Here is a 14,122-nt window from a genome sequence, read left to right on the forward strand (position 1 = left end):
GGAAAAATGCATACTTTTTGACACAGTTAAACTACTCTTAGGAATCTTTACCTTAGAAATAACAATACCATTGAAAATAGTCTCTTTTACTGAGTGGAGTATAGTTGAATAGATTTTGGTACATCCATATCGTGGGATATTAATATCATTGACAAGAATTGGGTGATCTCTTGAGATGTTCATGGTACACCGTTAAAAATGTAAGTTGCAAAATAATATGTATAAATGCATTTTAAAGGATTAAGACTAAAACACATAAATACATGCTTCTTTATGTTCTTATGAACTTAGAGAAAATGTAAATGATATTTATAAAACTGTTAATATTGAATTCATGGAGCAGTGTGCACAGAGGTGAACTCTGTGTATGGAGATGAGAAACTGATGTGACGTCATTTTTGAAAATAAATAAATAACAGCAGCTTCTACTTCAAGGCCTGTCCTAAGGAAGGGAGCTTGACCCTTGTCCTTGGAAAAACCCACAGAGCCTTTCTAGGCACATACCCACCCTGCTGAGTTGTTTGTCTGCAAATAACAGGAGAGATCTTCGGTGCCAGGTGTCCCTGACTCAGGCTAGGTGAAGACCCATAGCAACCCCCTAGCAACCACCAATCACCATGAGACAGGGAAAATACTTGGGATGCCAGATGATCCTCAGTAGTTTATGGTGGTTAATAACTTGTTGGGAAACCATGTAGTTTAGCACGTACACCCCCTCGTGGCTTAAACCAATCAGTTCAAGGGAATCCCCCTCTTGTACTAACCAGTCACCCCTACCCAACTTGTTCCCATCAGTGAACGTGCTAATCAATGTTAAGAGGAGTTATTTGATTTTCCTGCTGTATGGAATAATTTGCTGTGTGATGTTGTGATGCATAGAGTATCCTCATAAAACCTATAAAATCTCACTGGACAAAGGACTCACTCCCTGGGACCGCTACGTTGGAAAGAGTTTGAGTACAGGCTCAAGCTTGCAATAAAGACTCTTGTGTGATTGCATCAGATTCAGCTCCTGGAGGTCTTTTGGGGTCCCACGAATCTGGCATTACAGAGACTGCAAGTTTTATTTTTTTGTATACTTTTGCAGTTGGGTTGTTGCTAGGAGCAAAAGCTGCTTTTGTCTGGAAGAAAAATCCAATAAAATATTTAAAGAAAAGGAAAAAAAACCTCAAACCATTTTTGTTGTAAAAAGTAAAAACCATTTCCCATCAGCTTAGGAGACTGAGGCAGGGGGAGCACGAGTTCAATGCTAGCCTCAACATAAAAAAAGTGAAGTGCTAAGCAACTCAGTGAGACCCTGTCTCTAAACAAAATACAAAATAGGGCTGTGGGTGTGGCTCAGTGGTCCAGTGGCCCTGAGTTCAATCCCCAGTATCCCCTCAAAAAAGTAAAAAAACATTAAACTACATAAAGGTTTGTAAATCAGAAGGGGAAATTATCAGGTAATCATCTTTATAACTCTGGTAAAGCAATCTGATTTATTTACTCAATAAAATATCAAGGATATATTTCTTTTTTTTAATATTTATTTTTTGATGTAGATGGACACAACACAATGCATTTTATTTTTATGTGGTGCTGAGGATCGAACCCGGGTCCTGCCCGTGCTAGGCGAGCGCTCTACCACCGAGCCACAATCCCAGCCCCTCAAGGATATATTTCTATATTAATAAAAATAGATCCTTCTTATCCTTTGTAATGTCTTTAGACTACTCCATTGTTTGAATATAATATAACTTATTCAATCGATTCTTTATTAGACATTACATTTCTAATTTTTCCTGGTTATAAAATTTCCTGGCATTTTGGTTCTAAAAGTGAAATTGCTGAGTTTAAGGATAACTGTATTACTAGCATGCATTCTAGAATGATTTTAGCAATTTATATTCTCATCTACAGTTATAACAGGAGCCTAAAGAATTATCTAAGAAACTATCTGACAACCCACTCCTTCTGTAAGCAGCAAAAAAGAATCTGCTTAGATTAGCAATTGGCAATGTTTTCAAGTCATTTTACTGCACAGAGGGATGTGGGTAGAACTAAAGTTATTGTGCATTCAGACACCAAAATTTCAAACGACTAACTAGGAGTGGGAGGGCTCAAAAATTAGCCCAGAAAAGTAAAGATTAAGGAAAATAAGTCTTTGATAGCTGCACTGGAGGTTGGAGAGAGAAACCAAAGCATAATTTTTCCAGTGTGCCAGTTTGGATGACTATTAGTGCCATCTTCTGGCAAAGAAGCCCAAAGCTCTCAATTTGCATGCTAGGAATAAAGTATTTCTTATGAGCACTACCATTTAAAGACTGCCATGAGAACCCAGAGTTGTCTGGGGTCTATGGTGTGGGTAAGGGGATGGGAAAGAAAGAGGTGAATTTCTTTGAAACAAAGATCTGAAACATTCCACCAAGGTCTCTGGCAGTCTGCTGTCTCTCCACTCTGGCCATATACAGTGCTTGGGGCAACTGAGATAGCATAACAAGCCACTATCAATTTTCCAGTATCTCCAGTTTACTCTAGATGAGGCAGCGTAAGGGGCTGCTAGATCACTGAGTTCGATTACTCAGGAAAATAGATTTGATTTAAAAGGAATCTGTTCTCAAGTATTTTCTCAAGTCCTGCAATAAAGACATGTACTTAATACAACACACTGCCAAACCCTTCAACATACATAATGATGTAAAGGCATAGAAAACCAATTATACCTTTAAACTTTTTTTTTTTTTTTTTAATTTCAAGGATTCAAAATACTTCCTTGCTCTAATCTGCCAAAATATATTTGGGAAAAAAACTTCCTCTTTTTTTTTTTTTTTAAACAAATTACTTATAAAATGTGTCCTCTCTGCCTGGCGCAGTGGCACATGCCTGTAATCTCAGCCGCTGCGGATGCTGAGGCAGGGGGATCTCAATTTCAAAGCCAGCTTCAGCAACTAAGCTTGACCCTGTCTCAAAAAAAATATATAAATATCAATATTGATATAAAATATTGATATAAAAATATATCAATATTGATATTAAAATATTAATATAAAATATCAATCCCTGGTACCAAAAAAAAAAAAAAAGCGACAGCCATATGTCGGAAGCCCTTAAGATTTAAAAACAACAGCATCAACAAAAACCTGTATGTGTACTATATGCGGGAAAAATTAATAAAATGCTTTAGTCCAAATTAGCTTATATTAGAGAACTCTCCCCATCGTTTCGGCCCTGACCTTCCTTTTCACCATCAGCCACGCCCTCCACGCTCCCTCCACACTAGCGGGTTTGCCCGTTCCGCCCCGCTCCCCGCCCCACTCGGGCCCCGCCCCACTCGGCCGCCCCCACGAGGCCCCGCCCCACCTAGCCCCGCCTCGAGCGGCCCCGCCCCGCGCGCGTCCGCTGCTCCCAGCCACCTCCGCGTCGCGCCGGCTCCCGCGCGCTGACGTCACACGCCAGCGCCGGTGACGCGCCGGCCGCTCCCCCTTCTTCTGCACTCGCTCCAGGGTGCGGGCGCCAGGGTGCGTTACTTTTACCATGTAGTCCCAAGCTGTTGTCCTCTTATCCCGAATCTAGAGCCACTGTAGCAAGGCAGGAGGACGTGGCAGTCAGGGAGCCTCACAGTCCCAAGTGCTGCCTGCCCCCCACCCCTTCTTGGCCACTAGCAACGACCTCTGTGAAGTTGGACGGGCGGTAACGGAGGCACTCCCCCTGCTGCCACCCGCCGTTTCCAAGGGGGTCAGAAAACAGTGTGTTTATTTCCTTTGGGTAGTGTGGGTCGGTCCCAACCGGGTTGTGCGAGGAGGGACAGGGTCAACCCTGAGGTGTCAACTAAAGGCTGGTGTGATTTTTTTTTGTGTGTGTGTGGGGGGGTCTCAGTGCTCCCTTTCAGTCTGGGCTGTGAGCTGCTGCTAGTTAGATTGGTTTCTCTTTCAGGATGTTATTTTCAAAATGCAGGATGGTGATTCTGCCTCATTAAGTCTCTTAGGAACTACCACCTCTAGACCGATGCTTTTGATCATCACCGTTATTCCTACTAAATTCCTGTGACATTGAGGTGAGTTGCACTTGGGGGAAGCAATGATGTGCAAAAGAGTAAAGTCATAGTGGAAACGAGGAGACCTATTTATATTTGCTTGTGTAGAGATTGCATGGATACTCACCTTAAGTGTTTGCGGGAATAATACCTTCACATCATTAAAATGGTAATTCTCTGAAAGAACTAACTGTACTTCAAAACGTTCCTTAGACATTTTTTAAAAGATAAAATGATAATGGAATTAAAATAATAATATAAACCTTAATATGGAAAAACAGTCATTTAAATTGGTTATATTAGATATCTCCAATCTTAAATTATCTACATTTTAATTAGAAGGAGATAATAGTACTTACCTGGTTATCCCATAATCTTATATTTTTATTTCCATGATTTGACAGTTTCCATATGTAAGGTATTAAAAGTTCTACTACTTCTAAGTGTTAATCACAACTTGTGTGTGTGTGTGGAGGGGGTGCTGGGGACTTGTGCATATACTGGACAAGTGCTCTACCACCGAGCCCTAGCCCCAGCCCCCATAACTCTTTTTTTAATGCAGGTGTTAATTTTATTTTCTAATGTAAGTTTCCCAAGAAGAATAATTTTTTATTGCCTGGGTAAATTACATCAGAAATATTTATGAAGGATTAAAAGTAGTATCCAACCTAAGCTAATAGTGGCCTTTTCTTATGATGCAGCAATACTGTAGAGATGATGGAGGGGAACCAAATATGAAGAGAAGTAGTTCTTTGTTTCTAGTTTATTTGTCTGGTCTTAGAAGATCTACAGATCTAGTTCATTTAGAATTGTCTGTTGTTCTAAGTGAAAAGTAAGGAACCTATATTGTGGAAAAACAAGTTTTTGCACAGTGAAAATTACCATCAGAAATTTGTAAAGGTTATGGAACTTGACCACAGGATTTCTTTTGAGGTCATGTTAATAATACATTGACATTGTGTTCCAAGTAAATTTTACTCTTGTCTAATCTTCTGCCTTCTAATCTGTCATGAACATGATACCTTTTCATGAATATAAAAGCTTTATTTACATGTTGATAGTTTTCACTACAGGCCTTCTTGAGTATTATCTGAATAGATAGATATTAGAAAAAAACAAGTATTTAGAAAAAAAAGTCCAATAGTATTTCCATTTTGTTTTCTGCTTTCTTTAGTAATGAGAAAAAAGGGAGGGACTTTTCCTCCCTGAGAAGATAAATTGGCCCTCTCCCACAATTCAAATTGGTATTTATTGTTTTAGGAAAACAGTATGTATGGATTGTAGTTGCAGACAGTATCAAAAGACTTCATGAAATCTGTTGCTCTTCCATTACTAATGTTTCCCTTCAGGACAACTTGTAAAACAGCTGATGAGGACTTATTATATATGTGCATATGTGTGTGTATACATGTGTGTGTGTGTGTATACACACATGTATAAATATATATATATATATTTACAATTATTACATAAATAATAGCACATTAGTCCTTTCTTATCCAGTTTCATTTACCTGTAATCAACTGGTCTGAAAATATTTTTTTTTTAATATTTATTTTTTAGTTGTAACTGGACACAATATCTTCATTTTATTTATTTTTTATGTGGTGTTGAGGATCGAACCCAGGGCCCCACATATGCTAGGCGAGCGCTCTATCGCTGAGCCATAATCCAAGCCCTGGTCTGAAAATATTAAATGAGAAATTCCAGAAATGAACAATTCATAAATTTTAAATTACATGCCATTCTGAGTAGCATGAGGAAATCTCAAGCAGTCTTGCCCAGGACCTGAATCATCCCTTTATACAGCATATTCACACACCATATGTACTACCTGCCTGTCATTTAGTAGCCTTATGGGTTATCAGATTGACTATCAGTGCTTGTATTCAGGTTATCCTTATTTTACTCAGTGATCACTGAAGAGCAAGAGTAGTGATGCTGGCAATTTGGATATGATAAACAGAAGCTATAAAGTATTTCCTTTAAGTGAAAATGTAATAGTGCAATATGATTTTGAGTGAGAGACCATGTAACTTTTATTATAGTATATTGTTAAAATTGGTTTATTTTATTGTTATTCTATTACTGTCCCTAATTTCTAAATTAAACTTTATCATAGATATGTATAGGGAAAATATCAGATCTAGTACTATCTGTGGTTTCAGGCATCACTGGGGGTCTTGAAACATGTCCTCTGTGGATAAGGCGGGAGTACTATATCCACATTTATTATTTTGATCTTTTTTAAAAATTTAATACTTAGAAGTTAATCTATATTAACACAAATGCTGCTTCATTGTTTATGGTTATTTAAATTTTGCTACTAGAAACTGCTGCAGAAGATAACGTTGTAAATATATCATTTTCTGTACATTTGGAAGTATTTGTAGTATGAGTTCCTAGGAGTGGAATTATTGTAGCAAAGTGTCTGTACCTTTATAGTTTGGGGAGATATTATCAAATCATTTTCCTTAGCATGTAGACCAGTTTACACTACCACAGTATTGCACCACCATATTGTTTCTTTCTATTTCCCTCCAAAACAGTACAATAATAAATTTTTTGAATTTTGCCAATCTGATGGGTGAAAAATGCTCTCTTGAATTTTTTTCTTATTGTAAAATATACATAAAAGTTATCTCTTCTTCAAATTTGATTACTCTTTACAGAAGATTGGTTACCTTTGTACTTTTTTTTGTTTTGTTTTTTGAAACACGTTCATGCTATAAATTGCTTATGCTGGCCTGGAACTTTCGGTTCTCCTGTCTCAACCTCCCAGGTCGCTGGACTACAGGAATTACATGCATGAGTCACAATGCCTGGCTACCTTTGTGCATGTTAATATAATTTATATACAATTTATTCTTTTTTTATACCTGTATTTTGTTCATTTATTTTTATGTAGTGCTGAGGATCGAACCCAGTGCCTCACATATACGAGGCAAGCGCTCTACCGCTGAGCCACAACCTCAGCCCCTACAACTTATTCTTTTTATTATTATCATTTTATTTTTGGCTGGTACTAGGGATTAAATTTGGGGGGGGGACTCTACTACTGAGATAAATTCCCAGCCCTTTTTATATTTTTGTTTTGAGATAGAGTCTTGCTAAATTGTTCACTCTATCCTTGAACTTTCAATCCTTCTGCCTCCCTTAGCCTCCTGAGTTGCTGGGATTACAGTTGTGTGTCATTGTGCCCAGCTTTGTAAACTTTTTTGGTGGTGAGGATTGAAATCAGGATCTTGTACGTGCTAGATAAACTGCTGAACTACATACGTCCTAAGTAACTTCATCTTCTTTGTTCATTTTTCTGTTGGATTTTTCTTTTATGCCTATGAGTACATAGCTTTTTATTTATATTAAAAATGATCCTTTGGGGGTATGAGCTAAAACGTGTACTTTTTATTATTCTTATTTGCTTTATGCTAGTTAATGCTAGTAGTTATTAATCCATTAAGACTTTTTGCTTTTATGGAGTATTTCAACTACCCACTCAATGATTTTGTAAAAAAAATCATTCTTTTGTGTTTTATTTTATTACTACTATGGTTTTATTTTTTCTATTTCAGTTATTTAACACTTCCAAGTGTCCTATCAATGGTTGTTCTGAGGTTTTGTTAGAACTAGTCTGTCTCAGTCTTTTTGTGTGCATGTGTAGGTTAGAAATGGGCTGACAGAAGTGGATTTACTTGCAAATTTTTAGACTCCTATATTGTTTTTTCCTTTCTAGGATTTTGGAAGCTCTGAAAACTAATTCATTTCTCTCCTCATCCCAGGAAGACTGCTTCTTTATACTATAGTTCTATTTCACTGTGACACATGGGAGATGTCTTCAGGGGAAGAAAAGGCTAGGATGAATGTAGAACATATTAATAGTTGCCACCTCTCAATAATTATTATCATACATTTTTTTTTTAGGTTTTAAATTGCTTTTGGAGGTGGGATGGTCAGAGTCTAGTCTCAACATTTATTTTGTGGACGTTCTCTTAATCTCCCAGCTGAACCTGGGGTTCCCAGTCTAGAGACATCTCAGTTTTTTATCAACATGGAAGATATGTAGTTCCCTGATTGGGAGAGATGAAGGAGGCATGTTGTATGTGTGGCTGTTGCTTAGCCTTTCAACCAGTCCTATTTTAATCCTAGTATTAGCCGACGTTCATGTGTACCTGGTTATTGATCTATATATGGAGGGAATCAACTTATTTAATTGATTATTTTTGCATTCTTATTTCTCTTATTTCCCTCTGCTGGCTTAAAATACAGCTTTCTGTTGGTTCCTAAGTCAGTTGTTGCCGCCTTGTGTGTGTTGTTTGCCAGTTTCCAGAATTGTTTTGCTGTTGCCATCTTGAGATCCTGTTCTGTCTTTTTGACCCCTTTAGTGTGGAGAAGAAGTAGTATGTTCAACCTCATATATTTAGTGGTGAGTTATGGTTTTTATAAACTGAAAGTTGTGATTTTATGTAAGCATAGAAAAGATGAACATTTATTTAGAATTTAGTTTATTACCATAATGAAATAAGAACAGTATTCTGTGTTGCGTCAGTTACATGTTATAATGTGGACAGTGCATTTTGTTTTGTTTCATTTGTTTGGAAATTTTTTTTAGGATTATAATTCAGTTGAGAAGTCTTACCACAAAGAAATAAGTAGCTCAATTAAATATGTTATAAGACATTGAAAATAACCTATTTTTTCATGGTTTTCCTTTTATTTCCTCTTATGTATGTTAACTACAAAAAAGGAGAGCGTGTCAGTTATTCTGGAACTCATCTGCCACAAGTCTTTTATTACTTGGACAGGTGTTTGTTTTTGTGCCATTATTTTGATTGCAGTTAGAGTTATCTTTTATCAATACCAGGGGCAGTAGATTCTCTTCTGCTTTACTGAATTAATTATAACTAAGAGATGCAGTAATGTAGTTGGCAGTAGAATGCAATACTAGGGACTCTTGGAGCTTCCATGTTTTCATGTGATCCCTGGAAAGTAATTGGCAACTAAACTTTAAGAAAGGCCCAAATGACTGATTTTGTTTTTCCTTTCATGGCAGTCGCTGGATAGTGATGATTGTGAAATAATCTTATTATGTGATTAGTATGTATTATAATTTATTTTATGAAATTTAGTTTTCTAAGATGAGTGTATATTGATTTTTTTTATTTTCCTAAGTAGCATAGTAATGTGACATATTGAATTTTCCTGTCCTGGAGAAATCATTAACCCATGAAACCCCAAGTTTTTAATTCCATGACTATTTCAGTGAAATTGTCACAGGTGTGTTAAAATAGGTTGGAAGTCTTAATCTATAGCTTATATAATTTATTATTACAAATAATACTAGTGTATATTATCACTTGTTTTTCATCTGTTTTCTCAAAAGAATAGAACTCTGAAAGCATAACTGTGCATTTCACAGTTACCATAAGTGGTATATTTTTTGCTCAGTGTAAGTTTTTTAGGTATTCCATAAATGGGATAATGGGACATAATTGTTTAAATTTTGGATGGTTCCCAGATAGACATTAGACATTATATTACACCAGTTGATAAAACTTGAATTTAATATGTTTGGAATGACTTTTCCTCTTTAACCCACTGATGATGCTAATGTCTATGATAATGTTTCTTTTCTTGTTTCTCTTAAAGTTGCTAAAAACATTCTTGTTTCCTATAGAAATTTAAAATGGAATATGGCTATGTTTTCTAAGGTAGAGGAAGACTCCCACAAAATTTCATACAGCATAATTACCCATCAATTTTTACCACAGGCTGTGTTCTAGCCTTTGGTTTTACAGGCCTAGACTATGAATTTTGTTATTTATTGAGATTGAGTCTTCTTTTTTTTTTAAATTTTTTTTTTTAGTTGTAGGTGGACACAATACCTTCATTTTATTTCTTTTTTTAGAAGCAAAATAAAATTAAACAAATTTAGTATTGATGGATGAAATGACAGCATCAATTTATTAATTTACAATGAGAAAGAAATATAGTACACTGTCACAGAAATTTAAAATAGTTTCCTGGGAAGCTCATTTTCTCCCAGAAGGGAATCATACACTGGAAATTTGTTTGCTGTAAGTGGAAATAGAAGAGAGAAAGTTGGGTAATTGAAATATTTAGAAGGAGTTTCAGATTAATATAGTGAATTCATGTATGTCCACATTAAAGGTAATCTTGCCAGCAGGCTATGTTGATTATTGCTTCTATGACTCCCTATCTCTACCACCCATTCCCCCCACACACTACTTTTTATTTTTTTAAACTTTACTATCTAGTGTAGTGTACTTGGGCTTTTTCTGAAATTATCACTCTCTTGAAATTACCGTTGTTGAAGCTACTGATGACTTTAACTACTTAGGTATGGTAAGGGTGTATGTATAATATCTAAAGCAGAAATATAAAGAAAAATTTAATACATTTGTTCACATCAAAATAAGCTTTTTTTATTTAAATAAAATCGAAAGATAAATAAGATATAGGAGGAAGTCATTTGTGATAGCTAAGGATTTGATTACATTAGGAGTTTTTGCAAATTATTAAAAAGAATACTCTTAGTAGAAAATGGATTAAGAAAATAGATGAATAGTTCAAAAAAGAAGAAATACAAATGTTCAGTAAATGTGGAAGAATTTTTTAAGTTTACCAGTTAAGCATTATTTCGTTCAAATAAAAATGAAACATCATTTCCTTCAACAAACAAGAGTAACAATAAATTGTGACATAGTGTTTGCCATATGCCAGGCATTGTGCTCAGTACATGACTTATATGAACTAATCCTCCCAGTGGTTCTGTAAGTACATACTATGGTTATCTACATTTTATAGATGAACATGTAAAGATAGGTCAATTGTCTCAGACCATATAGTATGTGATAAAGCCAGATTTACACACAATCTCTCTTCAGTACTCTTTAACTACTACCCTTTATTGCCTCTCACAGATTTTAATAATTAATAGCCAGTATTAATGAAGGTAGGTAAGATAGAATATAAATTGGTAGACATTTTTGTATGACAAAAATACTGCAAGTTACAATATAAATTGGTAGACATTTTTGTATGACATTATGTTTGAAAGTTTCAAATGTGTATATTCTGTGAACTTATAATTTATCCTAAGGAAATCCTTGTAAGTACACTAAAATATATGTACATAAATTTTATCTGAAGTTGTTTTATAATAGCAAAGAAATAACTTTGGTAGATAGTATCTTATTAAGCTTGCATTCTTATTAGATATAATAAAATATCGCTACTAAGTCGTTTATGTAGGAAAAAGTTTGCTGTTCTCTGCATATAATTTTAAGTATGGAAATATTTGAAATTCCAAAGCATTCTTACAAAATTGAAATGTCACTGTCTGGCTTTTGGGTTGTAACTATGTTGCAGGAGTGAAACTGAGATAAAGGTTATTAACTTTCAGTAAAGATGTTAGCCTTTTTTTTTTAATTAGGAAATTCCTAAGGAATTAGAATTTGAATTAAACATAAGTGCTCTTTTAACTGTTTTTTTCCTTCTTTTTAGTATACCTATAAAAATGCCTTAGAAAAAGAACCATGGAGAAGTATGCTAGAGTGCAAAAGATCGGAGAAGGTTCATTTGGGAAAGCCATTCTTGTTGAATCTACCGAGGATGGCAGACAATATGTTATCAAGGAAATTAACATCTCAGGAGTAAGTATATTTTTACTTCGATTACACAAGTAGTGATTTGGTTACATGGAGCTCATTAGAGGACTTGAAAAAAAAAATAGCAATATATACCTTAAAGCAAAAGGCTGCCATAATCCTAAAGAGTACCACTGATTTTAGAATAGTCAGATCTTTATGTCCTTGAGTTTTTGTGTTTAGAAAAGTATGCTTATTATCCTGTAACTTAATCTAGCTTAAACATCTTAAAATGTTTTTATATATAGAATCAGTTCATGCTTTCTATTTTTAAAACAATTATTATTTTTATTATTTTGGTACCAGGGATTGAACCCAGGGACACTTAACCACTGAGCCGCATCCCCAGTCCTTTTTATATTTTAATTTTGAAACAGGATTTAGCTAAGTTGTTTAGGGCTTTGATAAGTTGCTGAAGCTGGCTTTGAACTCGTGATCCTCCTGCCTCAGCCTCTCAAGCCACTAGTATTACAGGCATGCACCACCAGGCCTGGCAGCTCATCCTTTTTAACTCCTTGCTATGTTTTGTTGATTGGATTATATTAATGCCATTTATATTTTTTTTATTAGCTCTCTTACTAATGGTTTGATTTACTATTTTCCTTTTTTTCTCCAACTTAAGATGTCCAGTAAAGAAAGGGAAGAATCAAGGAGAGAAGTTGCCGTCTTGGCAAACATGAAGCATCCAAATATTGTCCAATATAGAGAATCATTTGAAGGTCAGAAAAATTTTGCAAGACAATTCAATATAAGTCCTAAGCCATTGATAATTTTGGATATGTTCCTTGTAAGGATTCATTTTGTGAATGTATTCTCAGGTACAAAAAAAAAAGGAGTATCTTTTTTTGCTTCAGCACATATGCATATAAATATCAGCTTGATTCTAAGATAATACTGACACCATACCATCTCCCTGGTAGTTTAATTCTGACTTGTTCTTATTAGTGATTGCTTAAAACGAAGCAGTATAGTAAGTACAAGAATTTGAAGAAGCAAAAACAGTAATTAACTTTGTTTTTTAAAATGGTACTAAGGATTGAATCCAGGTGTAGATGGAAGCTAAGCAAGTACTCTATCACTGAGTGATGTCCGCATCCCTAACATATTTTTAAACTAAACTGCTTTTAAACATACAAACACTACTACTGAGAAAATGTTCTCATCTTTAGAAAGTACCCTTTGTATTAGTATATTCTGTTATAATAACATTGAAATATATTGAAAGTTTTCTCAAGTTCTTAAAATGTAGTAATTGTCATGGCTATTTTGGAACTATATGCTATTATATTTGATAATGTAGGAAGTAAGATAGGGCAAAGCTTCTTGAAAGGCAATTCAAAGTAGTTTATTCAAGTCCTACTCAATAAAGTCCTATCACTCCCATTATTATCATAAATCTCTATAAATTACAAAATAAAGATAAATTAAAAGTAGAAGATAATTGAAATGACTAGTTCAAGGTGGTATCACATACTAGTTTCAGAGTATGAGTTACAGCTAAAATTACTTTGTTCCTAGATAAACTTAATACCTACTAAATGAAAAGATACTTTTTTAAAATATTGTTAAATTAACACATCATATTGTTAACTTTTATGATGACAGTAAATTGAAGATTTTTATCTTATGTGAAAGAGTAAAATGTTAGTCATTCTTCTCAGGACCTTGAATTTCCTGTATTTATCTTTCCCCACCATCTATCTTTTAATTTTTTTCTTTTAGCTCTACAATTTTAATGAATGAATGAATGAATTAATTAATTAATTTATTGGTACCAGGGGTTGAACTTAAGGGTGCTTAACCACTGAGCCACATCCCTAGGCCTTTTTTTTTTTTTTTAAATATTTATTTTTTAGTTGTAGTTGGACACAATACCTTTATTTATTTACTTTTATGAGGGACTGAGGATCGAACTCAGGGCTTCACACATGCTACGCTAGCACTCTACTGCTGAGCCACAACCCCATCCCTTCCTAGGCTTTTTTATTTTTAAATTTGGGATAAGGTCTCAAGGAGTTGCTTAGAGCCTTTTTAGTTGCTGAGGCAAGCTTTGAACTTGAAATCCACACTCTCAGCCTCCCAAGTTGCTGGGATTACCTGTGTGAGCCAGGGCATCCAGCTTAGCACCACAGTTTTAATCAAGTTAAAAGGTTTTGACTGTATGTTGACAAATTTCCAGCAGATATTTTGTATTTATATTAGTACTACAGATAGAAACATCTGAATAATTGAAAAGGGATGACATTCTTTAAGATTTTATTATTAAGTTTAAAGGAATACATGCTCATGAAAAACATTCAAAAAGTATAGACATGCATGACTAAAAGTTAAGTACTCCATTCTTGTAACTCCATCCTTATTCCTACTCCCTAGGGATAAGCGCTATTAACAATTCAGTGTTTATTATTTTCTATGGCTGTGCAAAATATATTGTATTAGGAAA

At 34.9% G+C, this 14,122-nt stretch overlaps 1 protein-coding gene across 9 annotated transcripts in view; it reads left to right on the forward strand.

The window, feature by feature from the left end:
• The first annotated feature begins 3,425 nt into the window (after positions 1–3,425).
• Positions 3,426–14,122, forward strand: part of Nek1 (NIMA related kinase 1) — a 167,925-nt gene continuing 157,228 nt past the window's right edge. For 8 of the 9 annotated variants that reach the window (XM_071610527.1, XM_071610529.1, XM_071610530.1 and 5 more), the window contains exons 1-4: positions 3,426–3,497; positions 3,913–4,033; positions 11,537–11,685; positions 12,302–12,398. In XM_071610527.1, the coding sequence (XP_071466628.1) occupies positions 11,569–11,685; positions 12,302–12,398 (214 nt within the window). In that variant the 5' untranslated portion in view covers positions 3,426–3,497; positions 3,913–4,033; positions 11,537–11,568. Of the gene's footprint in view, positions 3,498–3,694; positions 3,715–3,912; positions 4,034–11,536; positions 11,686–12,301; positions 12,399–14,122 lie in introns of those variants that run through there. The other variant, XM_071610528.1, reaches the window with a different exon arrangement.

This window comes from Marmota flaviventris, chromosome 3, assembly GCF_047511675.1.
Source record: "Marmota flaviventris isolate mMarFla1 chromosome 3, mMarFla1.hap1, whole genome shotgun sequence".
In the NCBI taxonomy this organism is placed as follows: domain Eukaryota; kingdom Metazoa; phylum Chordata; class Mammalia; order Rodentia; family Sciuridae; genus Marmota; species Marmota flaviventris.